The sequence below is a fragment of the Plectropomus leopardus genome, chromosome 7 (assembly GCF_008729295.1).
Source record: "Plectropomus leopardus isolate mb chromosome 7, YSFRI_Pleo_2.0, whole genome shotgun sequence".
Taxonomy (NCBI): domain Eukaryota; kingdom Metazoa; phylum Chordata; class Actinopteri; order Perciformes; family Serranidae; genus Plectropomus; species Plectropomus leopardus.
The window spans coordinates 18,361,554-18,379,066 of NC_056469.1; the positions used below are offsets into that span (position 1 = coordinate 18,361,554).

The 17,513-nt window shown below is 41.8% G+C and overlaps 1 protein-coding gene across 8 annotated transcripts in view; it reads right to left on the reverse strand.

The window, feature by feature from the left end:
* Positions 1-17,513, reverse strand: part of kif13a (kinesin family member 13A) — a 47,103-nt gene that overhangs the window by 4,978 nt on the left and 24,612 nt on the right. For 2 of the 8 annotated variants that reach the window (XM_042489614.1, XM_042489613.1), the window contains exons 11-38: positions 17,204-17,416; positions 16,963-17,073; positions 16,742-16,876; positions 14,968-15,098; positions 14,604-14,690; positions 14,344-14,519; positions 13,358-13,577; positions 11,076-11,238; positions 10,767-10,910; positions 10,529-10,678; positions 10,217-10,381; positions 9,333-9,506; positions 9,039-9,190; positions 8,821-8,953; positions 8,501-8,647; positions 6,536-6,568; positions 4,652-4,751; positions 4,416-4,542; positions 4,252-4,307; positions 4,039-4,163; positions 2,907-3,083; positions 2,706-2,798; positions 2,446-2,598; positions 2,276-2,353; positions 2,126-2,176; positions 1,438-1,525; positions 1,167-1,318; positions 144-305 (exon numbers count right to left, since the gene is read on the reverse strand). In XM_042489614.1, the coding sequence (XP_042345548.1) occupies positions 144-305; positions 1,167-1,318; positions 1,438-1,525; positions 2,126-2,176; positions 2,276-2,353; positions 2,446-2,598; positions 2,706-2,798; positions 2,907-3,083; positions 4,039-4,163; positions 4,252-4,307; positions 4,416-4,542; positions 4,652-4,751; positions 6,536-6,568; positions 8,501-8,647; positions 8,821-8,953; positions 9,039-9,190; positions 9,333-9,506; positions 10,217-10,381; positions 10,529-10,678; positions 10,767-10,910; positions 11,076-11,238; positions 13,358-13,577; positions 14,344-14,519; positions 14,604-14,690; positions 14,968-15,098; positions 16,742-16,876; positions 16,963-17,073; positions 17,204-17,416 (3,696 nt within the window). Of the gene's footprint in view, positions 1-28; positions 355-1,166; positions 1,319-1,437; positions 1,526-2,125; positions 2,177-2,275; positions 2,354-2,445; positions 2,599-2,705; positions 2,799-2,906; positions 3,084-4,038; positions 4,164-4,251; positions 4,308-4,415; positions 4,543-4,651; positions 4,752-6,535; positions 6,569-8,500; positions 8,648-8,820; positions 8,954-9,038; positions 9,191-9,332; positions 9,507-10,216; positions 10,382-10,528; positions 10,679-10,766; positions 10,911-11,075; positions 11,239-13,357; positions 13,578-14,343; positions 14,520-14,603; positions 14,691-14,967; positions 15,099-16,741; positions 16,877-16,962; positions 17,074-17,203; positions 17,417-17,513 lie in introns of those variants that run through there. The other 6 variants (XM_042489619.1, XM_042489620.1, XM_042489615.1 and 3 more) reach the window with 5 other exon arrangements.

Consider the following 17,513-nt stretch of genomic DNA (forward strand, 5'->3'; position numbering starts at 1 on the left):
TGAGATACTTACACCAGTGTGAGCGTGTCATATCAGTGTGTCATGGAGTGTAGGGGTGTGTGTGTGTGTGTGTGTGTGTGTGTTTGTGTGAAACTCTGACAGTAAGCCTCAGAGCGGTGTGTGCTGGAGTGTGTAGCACTTACAGCAGTGTGTGGCAGTATGTGGCTGAGCTGTCTGCTGGTGGGAGTGGTGGGGGTGGAGGTGGAGGTGGAAGGCTTGCAGTGGCCCTCGCTGCCTGCCCTGGGCCGGCGCCAGGGGCAGGGAGGGGGGAGCAGTGCAGGGCTGTCCACACATGAGCGCATGCTCTGCGGATGGGTCAGAATAACACTTCACACACACACAGCATGCATGGAGCTGGGCAGGCCAGTTACACAGTTAGTGCCATGCAGTTTAATATTTCACAGAAAACAGTGCTTGAAGTGTCCTGGGTGTGAGTAACTTTACTATTTAATGCAACATTACTTCTTGTGATATATTTGTAGTCTCTTAACAATCTTTCTCTCATGTCCACACACTATTATAGCCTGTTGAAAAAAAATAAGCTTTTTTATCCAAACTGCTGCAATAGATGCATCACCGCAATCATACTCTCTAATCCTGCTGCTGACTGAATCATTTTGTTGCTAGCTAGAGACCCCTTTTTCCCAACTACAGCATCCCTGACATGGATTCAACTACCTGGAATTCTTTGAGTCCACTTCAAGCACAAATGAAAACAAATATGCAAGGTTAGTTTAAATGGTTGCAACAGCCACACTCTATCAAAAAACTCATATTTTCACAGATAAAATTAGGCACAAGACTTTACAGCATAGCTTTGTCTCATTTAGCGTTGTGGCTCTCCTCAAGTGAAATCATGCTCCTGTGAGTCATGCTCTCTTATTTCAGTACAGTGACATAAACACAGTCAGTGCCGTTGTGTGTTTTTTCAGCCAGTCACACAACAACAAAGCATTTTTAACGATAATGATCTCTTTGGACGATTACAAATTTTTGTCAATGTCTGTATGTATATCATGTTGTGGAAATGTAATTTGATATGATAAGTGACATGGTAAAATGGGGTTTGACAGAGGATTGACAGAACAAGGATATATGGGAACAACATGGCAAAACAACATGTTGAACATTCCCCACTTAAGAAAGAGTGAATTTCTCCTCCTTACCTCTTGTCCGAGCAGTGGCCGGGCCTCCAGGACTTTCTTCGCCTTGTTCTCCTCTTTGACAGGCAGGAGGGATTTGAGGAACTTAGGCGGCTGTGGGGAAAGCACCTTGAAGGGGCTGGAGTTGAAAAACGTAGGACTTTCTGGAACCAGGCCTGTGTGGGAGCATTCAGTGGTAGCCCAGTTATAATGTGGCAACACAAAAAACAATTTAACACAAAAAGAGGTCAGGACACAATGCAGCTATTGCACATTTGCTGTGTCTGTGTTTTACCTGGATTCTCCTTGTTTTTGATAGGTGTAGTGCAAAGCGAGCCCTCCTGGGGATTGCAGTTGGTGCTGTCCACATGATCACAGTGGTCCTAGGCATTAATACACAAGTAAAATTGGAAAGTATTGTGAGGTTAAAGTAGATTTGCAGCCAAAAGACTCTTCTGCTGTATAGTAACACTTTACTTCTTACTTCTATATCTATACAAGCTAAACGCATTGGTTTTGCAGTACAGTTCTTCTAAATAGTACATGTGTTGCTGGAGTTTTTAAGCCTTTGATTGATCTCTCTTCTCCATGCATCTTGGAAGTAAGTAAAGATGCTTCGACTGAACCTTGTAGTGAAATAAAAGTTCTGAAAATGTGGTGGAACGTTGTGTCAAGTGCACATTAATGATGAGAATATGAGCTCAGGGAAATGTCTGGCCCCTTAACAATATAGTTGAGTAGCTGTGATCTACAATTTCAGGGATCAAGTGGAGACCCTTAAAGGATGAAGGAAATGCCTTTTAAACAGCATTTAGCTCCAGGAAAAAATATGCATTTTGACAAAGTTGCTTTATAATCATGTCATCATAAGGAGAGGCTTATTTTGTGATGACAAGATATTTATAAATGAGTTCTGCAGGTAAGAAAAATTGAATACAGTCTAACATCAGAGTTTTGTGATAAACATGTTAAGGCAAACTTACCTTACAGTCTTCATCTTCACAACCCGTCAGATCTGTTTTACTACATGAAGACTGGAGAGCAAGAAACGACATGATATCAGTGTCATTTTATCTAATAACAGTATTTCCTTATTGTGCTGTTGGCAGTGCAGTGAGTGATGTGTTCATTACATGCTGTACATTTGGTGTGCTGATACTCCTTCTTAGGTGTCTCCCCTTGGCAGTGAGTGCTTCCTTCACTGTCACAGCCTTCAGGGAAAAAACAAAGACGTGCATCTTGACACGATCCCCAATCAGATTGTTTGTGTTTTGGTATGCCAGAACTCTGCCGTGTAAAATACCTGTCGTAGCCTCTCCAGACTGAGGATATTCTCCACTTCCAGAACTCCCCGTGTGTACTTTTCTATGTAGGTTTCTCCATCCTGAGTCTCCTCGCTGTCGCCACGAGCAGCCATGAGGGCCAAGGTTTCCCTTTCCTCTGGCTCCTCTGAGGCCTGAACAGAGAAGAGAAGAAATGTAAAAAAGGCTGATGATGATTAACACAACTAGCTATTTATCGCACATCTGGAAAGCAGCTAGATACAGGATGAACAGGTTTAACCTTTGGTATGTTGGAGACGATTTCATAAGTCACACCACAGGAATAAAGCGTGTTCTTTAAGGACATTCTTCTCTTGAGACTCTGAGTGAAACTCTGTAGGAAACAAAATGTCAATCAGTAAAACACAATCCATTGCTGCTAACACCTACCACTACAGTGAGCTGACCCTCTCTGATTAACTCTGATCCCTCTTGTATTAACCTGTTTGTTGTAGATGTTGACAGCGATCCTCTTGCGGAGCACCAGCTCCATGGAGGCGGGGTGGCTGAGCTGCACTGTGGCTTTGATGATCAGGTAAATGCGTTCGTTTGGAGATGTGATGCGGTTGAGGTGCACAGAGTCATGGATGGATGAGTCCCAGGAGCACACTGCAGACACCTGGTGAATCAGAAAAGTTGTGTTGTATTAACGGAGCTCCAGTTAGCTGTGACTGCACACACAGAAACATTGATCACAGTCATGTAGGCGGGCTGCAGCTTTGGGTCTGCAGCAGTTAGCTAATAAGCAGGAAAATGACCATCTCACAGCACTTAAGCACCTTAAAGAGGGTGGTTATTACTGCATGGTTGAACCTGCTGCAAAATATCAAAGAAAAAAACTTTTCTGTTTAATCCCTGTTTCCATGAATGATGCCGTGTAATTACATGACTGTGTAATTCAGAATATGCATCTCTACTGGGGTTTTTACCACAGTTTGCAACACACGGCCTCATGCCTTTTTATGGTCTACGCTGTGCACTGTCATGGACGCGCTGTACACAAACCAACTAGCCAAGCGCTTCCAAGGCTGTGGTGGAGATGCATGTCCTAAAGAAAAGCCCATAATTCTGGTTGAAACGAAACACACCTACTTTTAACATTACGAAACAATTAAATATGAACAGGTTTTTGGATATTCACAAACATTGTAAAACCTTTTTAGACAGTCTCTGAAGGAATAAAGGTGACACTGTGTTTGTGAGGACGAACAGGTCCATAACGGGTGGAAAAAAAAAATTGTATTTTGATACATTACAAGCAAAATGACACAAGCATTTCACTTTTCTATATTTTGACATAATAAACCTCATGTTAGGCCAGGCTAATCAAATGGCTGCATGTAAACAGGATTATTAGTTGAATATTCATTTTTTTAGTTATGTAAACTGCTTAGTAGAACTATTGTCTCATCAGAGAAAGGGCAAAAACAAGAATATTTTGTGCATATAAATTTAGTGTCACTCAGCTTTAAATCACAATCTCTGAAACTACACTTGCATCTGAACTTTTGTAGGTTTCCTGGAGTTTCCTTTGATGGCCACAGGGAGGCAGTAAAGTTAAACCCATCTCTTACCTCCTCATCACTGTGCCTGATGATGGGCAGATAGAAGAATTGGCTCCCATGCTCCTTTGGCAGGATAGAGTTAACGCCTGCAGCATGTGGGCCGGTCAGCTGCTCATTTACTGTCAGATTATCAGCTGGTGGCAGGAAAGACAGAGAGTGTTTGCACATGACTGGAGGGAGGCTGCAACATGTCAGATGATATAGAGGATGTGTCAACCTTACCATTTAAATCCAGGAAGAGCACTGGGATGTGAGCTTCCATTCCTGCAGGTGGGGTCCTACAAGGAGTTGAATATGAGGTTAATGGTAAAAAAACCCCCCTAAAAAACAGACACTGCAATTGAAGAGAGTCAGACAAGTGCACAGGAGTGTGCTTGTGTTTTTACCAGTCTGCAGGAGCTCCAGGGATGCCACTGCCAGGTGCAGGTACCAGCACTGCATTTCTCTCTTCAGTCAGGCCAACCCACTGCTCCACCAGCCGTGCCTCACGCTCAACATCCTCCTCTGACTTCTCTGGATAATATGAATGAGGAGAAAGGTACAATCACAACACAAGGACAAAAAACACACACCACAGGTCCTTCAGGCCAGTGGCAGCTGTAACACAGGGCCTAAGACTAACCGTGTTTGTTGATGATTTTCTTGATTTGTTCATCAAGGTACTCCCGACGTTTGATCAGGGCCTCGGACCAACGCTCTCGGACACAGTTGAGATCTTCCTCCTGGAAACAGGCAAAGAGCAGAATCAGTGCCAGCTGGCTCAGTAAGACAGAGGATCTGCTGCAGGGCGCAGTGCCAAGGTAGCTGGGCGAGGTGAGGGTACACAGGGCTGATTTGTCTGAGGGAGTACCATAACTGCTCCTTAACATACCCACCAGCCAAGTCAAGTGAAAGCTAATTTAAAGTCCAAGGTCCCAAGTTGCATTTTTGGCTGAACAACGATAATGGCCAAATTCTCAAAACACACACACACACACACACACACACACACACACACACACACACACACACATACAAAACCTCCTTTTAACCCCTTTGCAACTCACACAAATGCATTCACACACACCCCACTGCACCCACACACACACACACACACACACACACACACACACACCATGCGCACACCACAGCCACAGCCACCCTAAGTCCTACCTGGATGTACAGCAGATCACTCTATGAAGGAACCACAACGTCCACAGTAACCAACAAGACCTCAAAGCCAAACGTATTACGCCTGTGACGTCAGCACACTTCACCATGCAAATTACTGTAAACCATGCAGCCATGCAAGTGAATCAGTGAGGATTGTTATTCCTGCAGCTCTTCAGTCGTGACAAGCAAACAGCAGCATTAGTGTGCAGCAACCTGAGGGCAGTGGTGGAAAGCAACTAAGTACATTTACTTAAGTATTGTACTTAAATTAATTTTGAGATACTTGTACTTTTGGATTATTTCCATTTTATGCCACTTAATACTTCTACACTCCATCTTAGAAGCAAATATTGTACTTTTACTTCACTAAATCTATTTGATAGTTTTAGTTACTTTACAGATTGTGATGACTGATACAAAATAACTAAATAAAAATACTAATAATAAGTATAATAATAATAACAATAATAATAAGCCTGGATTTACATTTCTCTCAACTTTCATTTTTACTTCACTGCATTTTCTGAATAAAATGCATACTTTTACTCCAATACATTTCCCGTAAGCTTTTTTTACTTACTACAAAATAGGGAAGAAAGGGAGGAAGAAAAGAGGGAGGGACAGACAGATGGAAGAAGGGATGGAGGAGAAGAAAAAATGGATTTTGTTGTTTAAATCTTTAAAGTTGTGAGGAAAAAACAGCTTTTCTTCAAGTGTAATTTACGCGATATTTCTAAGTTTGTGTATGTTATATATTAAGGTGGTGTATGTTACGTAAAAATAAAAATCATAATTCTCAAAATTCTGAACGCTTGCTTTTTTATTACCAGCCTGTACTTACACTTTTATTTTCAAAACGTAATTGCATTTAAAATCATAGAAATACTTTTTATACTCATAAGTAAAGTAAATATCAGATACTTTAAGACTGATACTTAATTAGTATTCAAATTGTGACTTTAACATCTAACAAAGTAGATATCTGTACTTTTACACAAGTATGGCTTTTAGGTACTTCATCCACCACTGCTGGCGGGGGAATGCGAAAGAGAGCGGGACAGGATCCCTGGCAGACAGGCTGCTGGCTGGGAGCTCAGCCATGGGCGGAACTGTATTTTGCATACAGGGCTGCCAAAGAACGGTTGGTGTGATTGATAATTACAGCGACAGAAATCATCCACATGTGCAGCTGCTTTTTAATAAAGCACTCGTTTAGTTGGCACAGCCCTCTGCCTCCTGCCTCACATGCCCTCAGCAACAGGCCTAGTCGCAATCACACGATGAGGTTGGTTTTCCTTCATGCTGCAGAGTGAGCTACAGGGGGAGCAGCAGCAGGAGGAGACTGAGAGGGTACCTGATAACTATCCATATCGTCTTCCTCCTCTCTCTGGCAGGAGAGAACACATTCAGTCAAATGTTTGGAACCAGAAAAAGGCCCTGACATGACAGCTCATAGCAAACCATTCACTGCTCATGTAACTTTCTAGGAATGTCATGCCTCTTTTCCACTAAATTAGCTGGTTCTTGAACCCATTCAGGATTCTTGGAACCTTAATGCTATTTAGCAAACCAGCCTGTGTTTCAACCACTTTTGAGAGGAGCCATTGCAATCAAGGATGTGTCCTCAATGCAGGGTGTTGCACAACGCATAACAGAAGTAAACAGAGGCAGCAAGATGGTGAATCGCATTGATTACTCTCACATTTTTATGGCCACAGTTTCTAAACTTTTCCATGACTTTTCATGACCTTCAATCATCTCTTTTTCTTGCCCCACATGCCTGGAATTTTTTTTAACATATCAGATTCAAACTCAATTTAAACATAATTTCAGCTCGCTGCTATTTGGGAGAGACAGAATGCGAGGAGAAAAAGAAACGGAAGTGATGGTTAACATAACGTTGATTCTTATCGACCTACTGTATATCAGAGCCATGTTAAGTCGACAGCTACAGAAAATTAATTTGACAGAATGTTACATTATGTGGAAGGTTATCTGTGATATATCGTTGTAACAATTTCATTACACACAACAAAAATGTGTGACTTTTACAAAACTTTCATTGATTGTTTTTTACTAATTCCATGGCCCCTCAAGGGATGGAAAATGTGACATTTCATGACTTTTCCACATTTTCCATGAACTTGGGAACTCTATTATTATAGACATTTGTTTTTATACAGAAAATAAGCATGGTCCAACTATAAATAAGACCACTGCAGACTCTTTATTTCCAATGATTCGTCCCTTAACCTCTCAATTACTACCTTCTCCATCATTTCTTTTCAAACTTTAGAGTATGACATGCCCACTGATTTTGAAAAACCTGCTGTTTTTTGGTTTCAGATGGGAACCAACTTCTTCGGTTTTGAGCCACCTCACATTTGGTCGAAATGCTTCAAATGCTTCAAAATTAGGTGCTCAAACCGGAATGGTACCTGTGCAATGTTGGTGGAAAAGGGGTATTAGTGATCCCAGCTGGCACCAGATGTCAACATGACGTCAGAAAGACATTGGACTCTTAAGCTGGAGAGACGTTACATTTTGGTTGAAATGAAACTTGGGTTGATGATATTTAAAATGTCTAATGACGTTACATTATTGTATTTTGCAAATTTTGGGTTTTGTTCTAGGTACCTTATGATTATATAACATTATTGTACATCAATATGATACTGGCATGAGACGTTTGGAGGATACTATATTTTGGTTACTTAACAACACAACTTAATACCTATAAAATGTCATCGTCTGTTTGTATTCTACACCAAACTGACATTGGCATTAGACGTCGTCCTGACATTGAACTTTGGTAACCCAAAGTCACAAGCTAAATTCAACTGAGTATCAATGTCTGACAAAGTTGGTGACCACCTGAGAAATGAACGAATAATTTACATCCATGGTTTTATGCTTTTAATTAATGAATGCCATCAAATGCAGCTAATAACTATGATTCTGAATGTGGAAAACAAAAAGGAGCTCATCACATTATCGCTTCCTTTCATCATCAGGGCACATCAGTGCATGTTAACAGAACAAACAGGACACTAATGAGTTTGTACATTCCTTGGCCTTCTTTCGACTCACTGCCAGCTTCCCAGATGAACCAGTCAAAGCACGCAACCAGAGACAGACTAAACATACTTTGGCTGAATCAGCATAATATTGTATATCACTGGCATGAAACAGGCATACTGTTCCCAGAAAGCAGAATCAAATACATACAAATCATCATCCAATTTTTGTTGACAGAATAGTTTCATAGTCTCAACTTCATGTGACTAACAGCAAGAATGTCTATCATTGTTTCACAGACCTGGTAGCTGTCGAGTGGTCTCTGTAGTTTGGTGGAGCGAGCAGACACACAGCCGATAGAGACAGACAGCACAGCCTCCACCAGCAGAGGCAGAGTGCCTGAGTTTTGGACCGGCTTCACACACACCTGCAGCCTCCTGGAGTGACCCTGCTTGGACAAATCCCCATAATAAAACATCAGAGCGATGCTGCCAGGACTCTCTAAGTATAGCATGCATACATGGCTGTTTATAATTACAAAATTCATTAAGATAAATGTGTGTTTGAGGCAGGGCAGCCAGTCTGACCCAAAGGGAAACTTGCTCATAGTTTTTCTCTGACCTGTCGCAGTTGGAAGACTCCTCCTGTGCTGATGTCTTTTCCAGGATGCAGCTCTACAGATGAGTACTCTCCCTGCTCATTCAGCTCCTGGATGGAAATCACCAGCTCAATCCTGCGAGACACCTCACTCCACCTAGAGCACACAACAGCCAAGATTAGTAAGACGTGAAATTTTTGTGTGTGTTTGTGTGTGTGAGTCTGTGCGCAACATATGATACCTGTCGCGGAGCGTCTGGGTTTTGGCCTCTAGTGCATCCAACTCCCAGAGTGAACGTCCATTCCCAGCACAGCGGTGACCCCACACCTCTATGGCCAATGCTCCATCTGATATAAACTCCAAAAACTCATCCGTCACATGCACAACGTAGTCCTGCACAAAGACAAGACGTTTGGAGTGGAATTGATGTGACAATAAAAGTTAACATATGGTGCAGATATTAAAATTTTCAATGCTTCAAGGTAAGACATTAACAACCTCAAGTTAAAACATCAAGCAGCTTATTTTCACGCACCTTGCAGTGATCAAACTGGACAGTGAACTGGGCATCTGGGCTTCTGGGGGAGGGTCTGTCTGGGCTTACCATGGGAGGGGCCACAGTGGGCTCACCATGCTCCCAGAAGGTGTACTGACAGAAGACAAAGTTGGACAGGTTGAGTGGCAGACCTGTGGCCTCCCTGATCCGCACCTGCAGCAAAGACACAAATAGACAAGATGTGACTGAGCGTTTTTGTGCTGCAACAACCATCAGTTTGTCTGGCAGCAATAAAAAACAAGCCAGAAAAAGAGTTAAACAGACCTCTTAAAATTTTAAAATATCTACACTAAAATCTATTCACTTGGGGCTACAATTCTCTGGGGACCTTTGGTATTTTGTAATAATTGCAGAGGTCATTTGCCATTTCTGAAATTTGTCAGGTAAAATTCCACCCCAATAATCCCGTAACTGTAATCCCGTAACTGTACCCCAAATCACTGTGATTTGGGGTGATATTCAGGTTTTTGGTTTTCTTCACACCTCTTTTCTGTCTTTTCCTTGGTCGTGAACTATGGAAGCTTTGTTGGCAATTATAAATAAAAGTTTTGACAGCATTTTGAGTGCAGGGGGCTAATCTCGCCACACAGCACGAAGACCCATTGGCAGAAAGAGCAAACTCAAATCCATCAGTAGAGTGACATTTTGAAATAGATAACGAGATGGATGACATGCGACACAGTGTCAGAGCATTTGAGTAAAATACAGACTTTACTTAGACTTTACTTATTATACCGTAAGAATGAGCTGCACAAAACACAGACGTGGGTGGTCATTTCTAAATCACATGAGGTCCCCTGGTAATAATAGTCCTGTTCAAATAGACCTTTAGTCAAAATCCAGTGACTCTGACATGGCTTTACCCTGCAGGTGAGCCTCTTGGCCATGTGGACAATCTCCCCGTTGGTGTCCATCACCTCATAGCAGCTACTCTCACTGGAGTTCTCTGACGAGTCGTCTCCCCCAGACAGGCGCTCCGGTACGACTCCACTCACTCTCATCAGCTCAATGTGCAACCTGCCTGCGACCTGTAACACAGGGCAGAAAGACATCATCTCCAACGTTAAAAAAGTTTCCCCAACATGTCTAATTTTTAATATATGCACATCATTGTTTCATATGGACCTAATGTAATAAGTATAACAAAATGCTGCACCATGTTGGCGTTCCCTTACCTCTCCCTGCTGACTGATGATGGGGACAGCATATTGAAGTTTGACATCATGGAAAAGGCACTCCAGAAAAATGTTGGCTACTCCTATTAGGTTGTGGTTCTCTTGCGCCTCATAGAACGGGTCACAGTGTTTACTGTTTGCCTTGTTATGCTGAAATAAAAGGAACATTTAAAGAAATGATTTTTTAAAATCTTGTATTTTTCTAATCCTTTCCTGTTTCCGTTCCTCTATTTCTTACCATCTCCTCTGTGCCTTCCTTCCAGTCCCTGTAGTGGTCTCTCATATCCACCAGTTTGTTTTCCAGCTTCTCAATGGTCCACACTTGGGTCCCCCTCCCTTTTCTCCGCACCTGAATAGCCGGCTCACTCACTATCGTTCCACGCTATATAAAAACAGGCGAAGAGATTTGGACACTTCTTATTTTTCAGTAGATATTTACTCATGAACAGATGTCAATAAAATCTGTATCAGTGAGGTACCGTATCCTCTATAGTGAGATCATGTGTTGGTGGTGGTGTGTGATTGCAGGGGGGTTCAGAGGTCTGACCTTGCGGTTGGCGCTGAGGTTGGCTGCAGGAATCTGAAGGGTGACCTGATAGTCAGTCAGTTTGTTCATCTCCTCAGCCAAAAAGTTGGCTTCTCGCACCAAAGTGTTGGCTTTCACGACCTGCTCCCTGAGTCGAGACAGGCTCTGACGGAAAAGCTCATCCCTGACACGCGCACACACGCACGCACGCACGCACGCACGCACGCACGCACGCACACACACACACACACACACACACACACACACACACACACAGCGAAAGAGAGACAACAGAACACAGAGATCATTCATTCATGAAGATGAAGACCTGCCACCTGTTATATACTCTCTGTCTGGACATAACTACACACACCATTCTCACTGACAGAAACAGCTGATGCAAAACATACACAGAGTTGAGAGGGTAGTTACTGACTGACTGAACTTTGACTTGAAAAAAATGTGATGTTTAAGTTTTAGTAAAAGCCTCCCATCTCCCAAGCCTCAGATCTGACTATCAAACCACAGTGGCCAGAGTTTCAAAGAAACACCAGTAAAAACTGAGTCAGGTCAGAGAAAAACGGCTAAAGCTAACTAGCTATTACTGAAGCTACAATGGTGTGCAGAGGGGCCTGGTGCCTCTATGTTATGTAAGGATGATGAGGCCAAATCCAGCATAGTACACGCCAACATGTTGTCAATGTGTCAGGGAAATTTTGGTGTTGTAGTAGTGTTGAGACACAATTCTGCATCCCTTCACTAAACCATAATTTAAATGAGGCCTTTAGCAGGAGTGACTGTTACATATCAGGAAGACGACAAGTAACTTTACTTAAATGTAAACACAACTGTGTTTCTGGGGAAACGAAGGGAGGGGAAGGAAATGAAAAGGAGGAAATCAGGAAAGGAAGAGAAGAGAGTTTAAAAAAAACAAAAAACATGACCAGACATGACCAGAAGGAATTAATAACACCAAACCAAACCCATGCTGCAAAGCTCTTATATGAAATATAACTAAACTCAAACACTCAATGCTCTATTTGTTTATTTGTTTGTTTTCATTGTCTTTTGTTTGTTTTTATTCTTTTTTCTTTTTCTTTTGAAGTATCTTTATGTTCATTATTGTTTTTGCTTTTCTTACTTTTATCCAATATTGAATCCAATATCATCACTTTGTTGACTTTGTATTTGGTTATATGTATACACTCAATGGTGAATAAAGGGTTTAAAAAAAGTAACTTTACTTCATTCCAGATAGCATCTTCAAATGTATACTATGCAGGATTTGCCTTTACTGCTTGTAAACAGCATGAGCTGGCAAAATGAAAGTGAAAACCAATCCCAGATTCACTCTTGATTTGGAAAAGCTTTGTCCACCTGGCGTTTCGCCTCAACACGTTTGTTTTTTTTCTCCTTCTGCACTGTGTCTGCAATTTGCGTAGCTGGCATTTGACTGCTGCCTTTATATACAGTCCTGACCTCACAAAATGAAATAAGAGGGCACAATCTCTGCATATAAATACATGGCTACACACTTCCATTCAGACTTAAGTGATCATTGAGAAGGATGACTTTTGTTTGAGTCTATACATAGTTTTTTCGGTAAAAACTGAATAGTATATTTTTAAAGATCCAGTGTATTTAGCGGCATCTAGCGATGAGGTTACAGATTGCAACTAACTGAAACTTCTCCCTTGTGCCAATCTTGTACTAAGGTGGCCAATGCAAAATTGCTATTTGCATTGTCTAAAGCCAGTGTTTGATTTGTCAGTTCTGGCCACTGTAAAAACAAAATGATGAACAACACGGCTAATCCATGGAGGAGGACCCGCTCTGTAAATATAAACGGCTTATTCTAAGGTAACGAAAACATAACAGTTCTTATTTTCAGTTAATGATAAACTAAAGAAAATATAGCCATGAATTAAGATTTCTGCCAATAGATCCCCTAAATCCTACACACGTGACCTTCAAGGTGAGGAGGAACTTGACAGCAACATGCCTCACAGATAAAACTGCAGCAACTGACTGACTCAGAGTGATTCAACATCAATAAAATCCCAGTAAGACAACTCCAACTCTTGACTGACTCCAGGCTTTAAAAACTGTATTTGGCTTCTTCAGGTCCATGTAACAGTGTAAATCTAATAAGGCGAATATTGGGATCATTTCATGCAACTGCAAAAAGTGAAGGAAAAAAACACGGAAAATGACTTCATATTTCAGCTTTTCAGTCATGAGTCCTGCCTCCCTGCAGTGAACAGTTGTTTTTATGAGAGGGCGTGTGAGTGCATTCCACTGACCGCTCCTCCGTCCACAGCCTCAGTTTGCCGTGTGGCGTGTGCGTCGGGAACGTAAGGCGCTCGCTGCTGCTGCGGTGGTGTTGGGGCATTTTCTCTGGAGATAGCTGTTGGCGTAGCGACTCTAGCTCTCGTTCATACATCACCCTCTGCTCCTCCAGAGCCGTCCGCTTCTCCTCCAGGTACTGCTTCTCCAGCACCTGGACCACATTCTGCATCGGGTCTACACACATGAGAAACAGCACATTTCAAAACCCAGTATACAAGTCTTGATTACAAACAACAGGAGCAGAAGTACTAGAGCCTCTTCAGTAAAGGAACAGGTCAATAAAACAACCAAAAAGGCAACCCCCACAGCTGATAAGTAATACAGTAAGTGTCTTAATATGCAGTTTCTATCATGATTTTTCACTAAGGTAACCCAAAATGATCTTATTCCACAAGACGCAAGTCTTATGTCAGGTAGTAATAGTTTATAGTCCATTCTGTTTTGGTGGATAATAATATAATAATATAATATTTGCAAATACATGTAAGTATATTGTAAATTTTGTGCCTGTCTTCCGAAACACTCAGGTTTGGTGCTTCTTTCTGTTTTGTGTCATTGTTGATCTTTATTGCAAATCGAATATCTGTGAGACTTGGACCTTTGATTATGCAAAACAAGCAAGTTGAAGGTGTCGAGTTCTGGAAAACTGTGATGTCAATTTTTCATAATTTTCAGACATTTTAAGGAAAGCAACAACTGCAAATATTCAGCTGCTTTTAGTTAACGCTAGAATTGTGCTTTTCCATATTCAAGATAAGAAGATACACTCCAAGCAGAGTATTGTTTTACAGTAACGGTTTATGTTATGATATTTTTGGTCTGAGTAGCTGGAACAAGCTGAAGGTTCAGAAACCTGAGTGGAATATATACTGTGTACAGCTGTGGCCTGAAAGCCTAAAGGATCGTGTAGATTGCATAATACAGACTATCCTAATCCTACCATTGTTCCCAAGAGTCTTCATTATGACCTCCATCTGGGCGAACTCATAGCTGTAGTCCTGCTCAGATGATGCTTCACTGGCGGTCTCCACATCTGCCTCGATGAAGCTCTCTCTGGGAGACGCTCTCTCCAGCTCCTTTAAACGGTCCCGCCGCTTTCGCTTCGGCAGGTTAATCCTACAGAGCAACAACTTCTAATCAGTTTCAATTGAATAATTCTTTACACGTTTAATTGTGGCCACAATACGACAAGTCTTATACCTGAAGAAGTGATTGTTGCCCCACAAGATTCGATCTCCATGCCACAGGTGCACCAAGGAATCAATCATTGTTCCATTCACACAGGTCCTGAAGAACAATAAATGAATTCAAATAATGAAGATGTCAGACAGCGTTATAATCTTCATCTTCAAACAAGGAAAACTAACTGAGAGGGAACAATCCTTTTGTAGTGGGAGGGAGACATGGCTCTGATATCAAAGCGAGGAGCTCAGATCATAGATTCCTGTACAGTGAGGTCATGTGAAACACTGAGGTCCAGTCATCCATGAAGGAGAGAGACAACAGAGGGACACACAGAGAGACAGACAGCGAGTATGTTGGTGGTAGTTGTATAGTAGCTCACCTGGCATTCCCTATGGGCATCAGGGTGACATCACCATCCGGGCACATCTCCAGGACGCAGTGCTCCGGCTGGATGCCGATCCCAAAGAGCTGAATGTCCTGAGACGTGTCTGCGCCCACACGCGTGTGCTCCTACACACAGGTGGAGGACAGATTAAGGAAACTATAATCACAGATCTGAAAATAATTACACCCAACATCCTGTTCCAACTTTCCAGCAAATGTTGTTTATTGAACCAATTTGCACAAACGTTTTGACATTTGCAAAAAATAAAACTTCAAATTCAAGAATAGAACCAAATCATACCCAGACCTAAGTGAAAAAACTTGTGTCTCTCATTGCCGAGTGGGCGTTGTTAAACAAACATCCCAGCTTCTGGAGGATGTCCTACCCTGCAGCGAACTAACCCATTTCACATCACTATAGTCATTCCACACTGATATGCCAGGCTGGTCTGCAGAAGCCAGACAAAGGCCTGTTGTTCAGTGCGCCACACGCTGCTTTCTCACATGCCTCTGCTCTTACAGGTCCAGCTAGCTGGTTGGTTGCTCCACTTTGCAAAGTCCAGAGCTACTCTGACTGGACTCCTCTCTGCTCTCACAGCGTCATCTGGATCACTGCACCATACGTGCTGTGTTTCAAGGCCTCAGTCTACAGTAAATATTACCAAGGTAATGAGTCTGTGTTGTTAACAATTTGCTGTAATAACAGGGAGTGAATAAGTGACTAACTGGCTTTTTTGGCAGTGACTAATCCCTGAAATTGATGTTATTAAGGGAACTTTCTGGCTTCTGTACAAACTTGAGTTATTACGAGGTATTCTGGATTTGTGACTTTTCCACCCACTGAAGGCAAAAAGCTAAAGCATGTGCCATGAAAAACATCATCCATCCATCCATGGCCTTCACTCTACAAATCTAAAAAAAAAAAAATACATTTCTTGTAGCAGCATACTTAACATCAGCATAATATTCTTTTAAAGAATCCTTGGAATAAGAACAAAATTGGGACACTCACGTAGTGTAGCCAATATATTCATCTTTTGTAAGAGCTCCTTAACACCAACCCTACACCAAACGACTTTTCAAGCAATTCCACATGTCATGAACATCTACAGGGAGGCACAACAATGTAAAAAAAAAGTGTCTGTTCTCTTTTACTGCTGGTAGCAAGTTGTTAGATTATATTGATTGCGAATTAACAAAAACACTGTTGACATATGATGCCATTTATCTTATCTTTTTAGAGTTATATCTGGTGGCAGACACATAAGGAAATGTAAATATGTTGTACTTGTCAAAGGGAGTTGGCGTAATATTTTCCACCTGGAGCATGATGGGAAATAATCTCAAAAGGAATCTAGCTGTTGTCTTACAAACACCACATGATCCCAAATCTTTGCAAAATCTTACAGCCTGTGACTAAAAACTCTGTCTTTAGATTTGAGAGGATGTCAGTTAAGTCTTTTAGAAGTCTTTGAGTATATTGTAGGCATATGTTGAAATGTAAGGGGAACAGTGGAAAAGATGCAGGCTGACATGTTTATAGAAACAAATAAATTAAATACAGAGTGGAAAGTGTAAAAAAAAGTCCTCATAAATGCATTTAACTATTTATGTTATTTTTCCAATGTAGTCACCTGGGACACATAATCCTACAAATAAGGCAACACTGAAGTATTAATGGCAAAACTCAAAGTTAGTGAAGGCAATGTAGTATCTGTGACTTGTTTTCTTGCCAGTGTTGCATTATCACATTGTAAAAACAGTATTACCTTCAGGTAGTAGACCAGCAGCTCATTGAGGGCAGGATCAGCATTCAGATTAACCAGGAAACATTTGTCTTCACCAACTTTGATCCCTGATGTTTCCAGAGAGATGCCCATGCTCTCCAGCTGCCTCTGACGCTCCTGAAAACAAAGATAATAACAGTGTGACTGTGCATACAAAAATGCTGATTCATATTTTGGATTCTGTGTATGACTGAGGTGCATACAGTGGCAATCTCCTCTGTCTTCCTTAGTTTCTCCTCCCAGGTGACAGTCATCTCCTCAATCAGTTTCTCAGACTCTTGCAGTTTCTCCTTCAGCTCAGGAGCCTTTAAGGACTGATGGGAATAAATGGGAAAGAAAATCAGCATCAGTACAGTCTAGATCATCGTGTAATTTATGACAAATCTGGCAAAAATACATCCACAATTTGTGAGCCTCTTTGGTCCGCCCAATCCCTCCTCTCACCTCGGCCTGAGAGAGTTGAACTTTGAGCTTCTCCACCTCTTCCCTGAGCTCCCTGATGATCCGAGCATTGGGGTCTTCGTTCACCACGGCATGGTTGACTATTCTCTTGGCTCTATCCGCATAGCGTAGCGTGGACAGAGTCTCCTCGTAATTATCAGCCGCTGGACTCACTGTGGCTATCATGGCTGTCTTACTATTGCCACCAAGGTTGTCCTGGAGACAAGAAAACGTGTTGTAAGAAAGAACAGCCGCTAAATGTTCCCTTTCAGTCTATTATTATTATTATATTGAACAACCACAATATTACCTC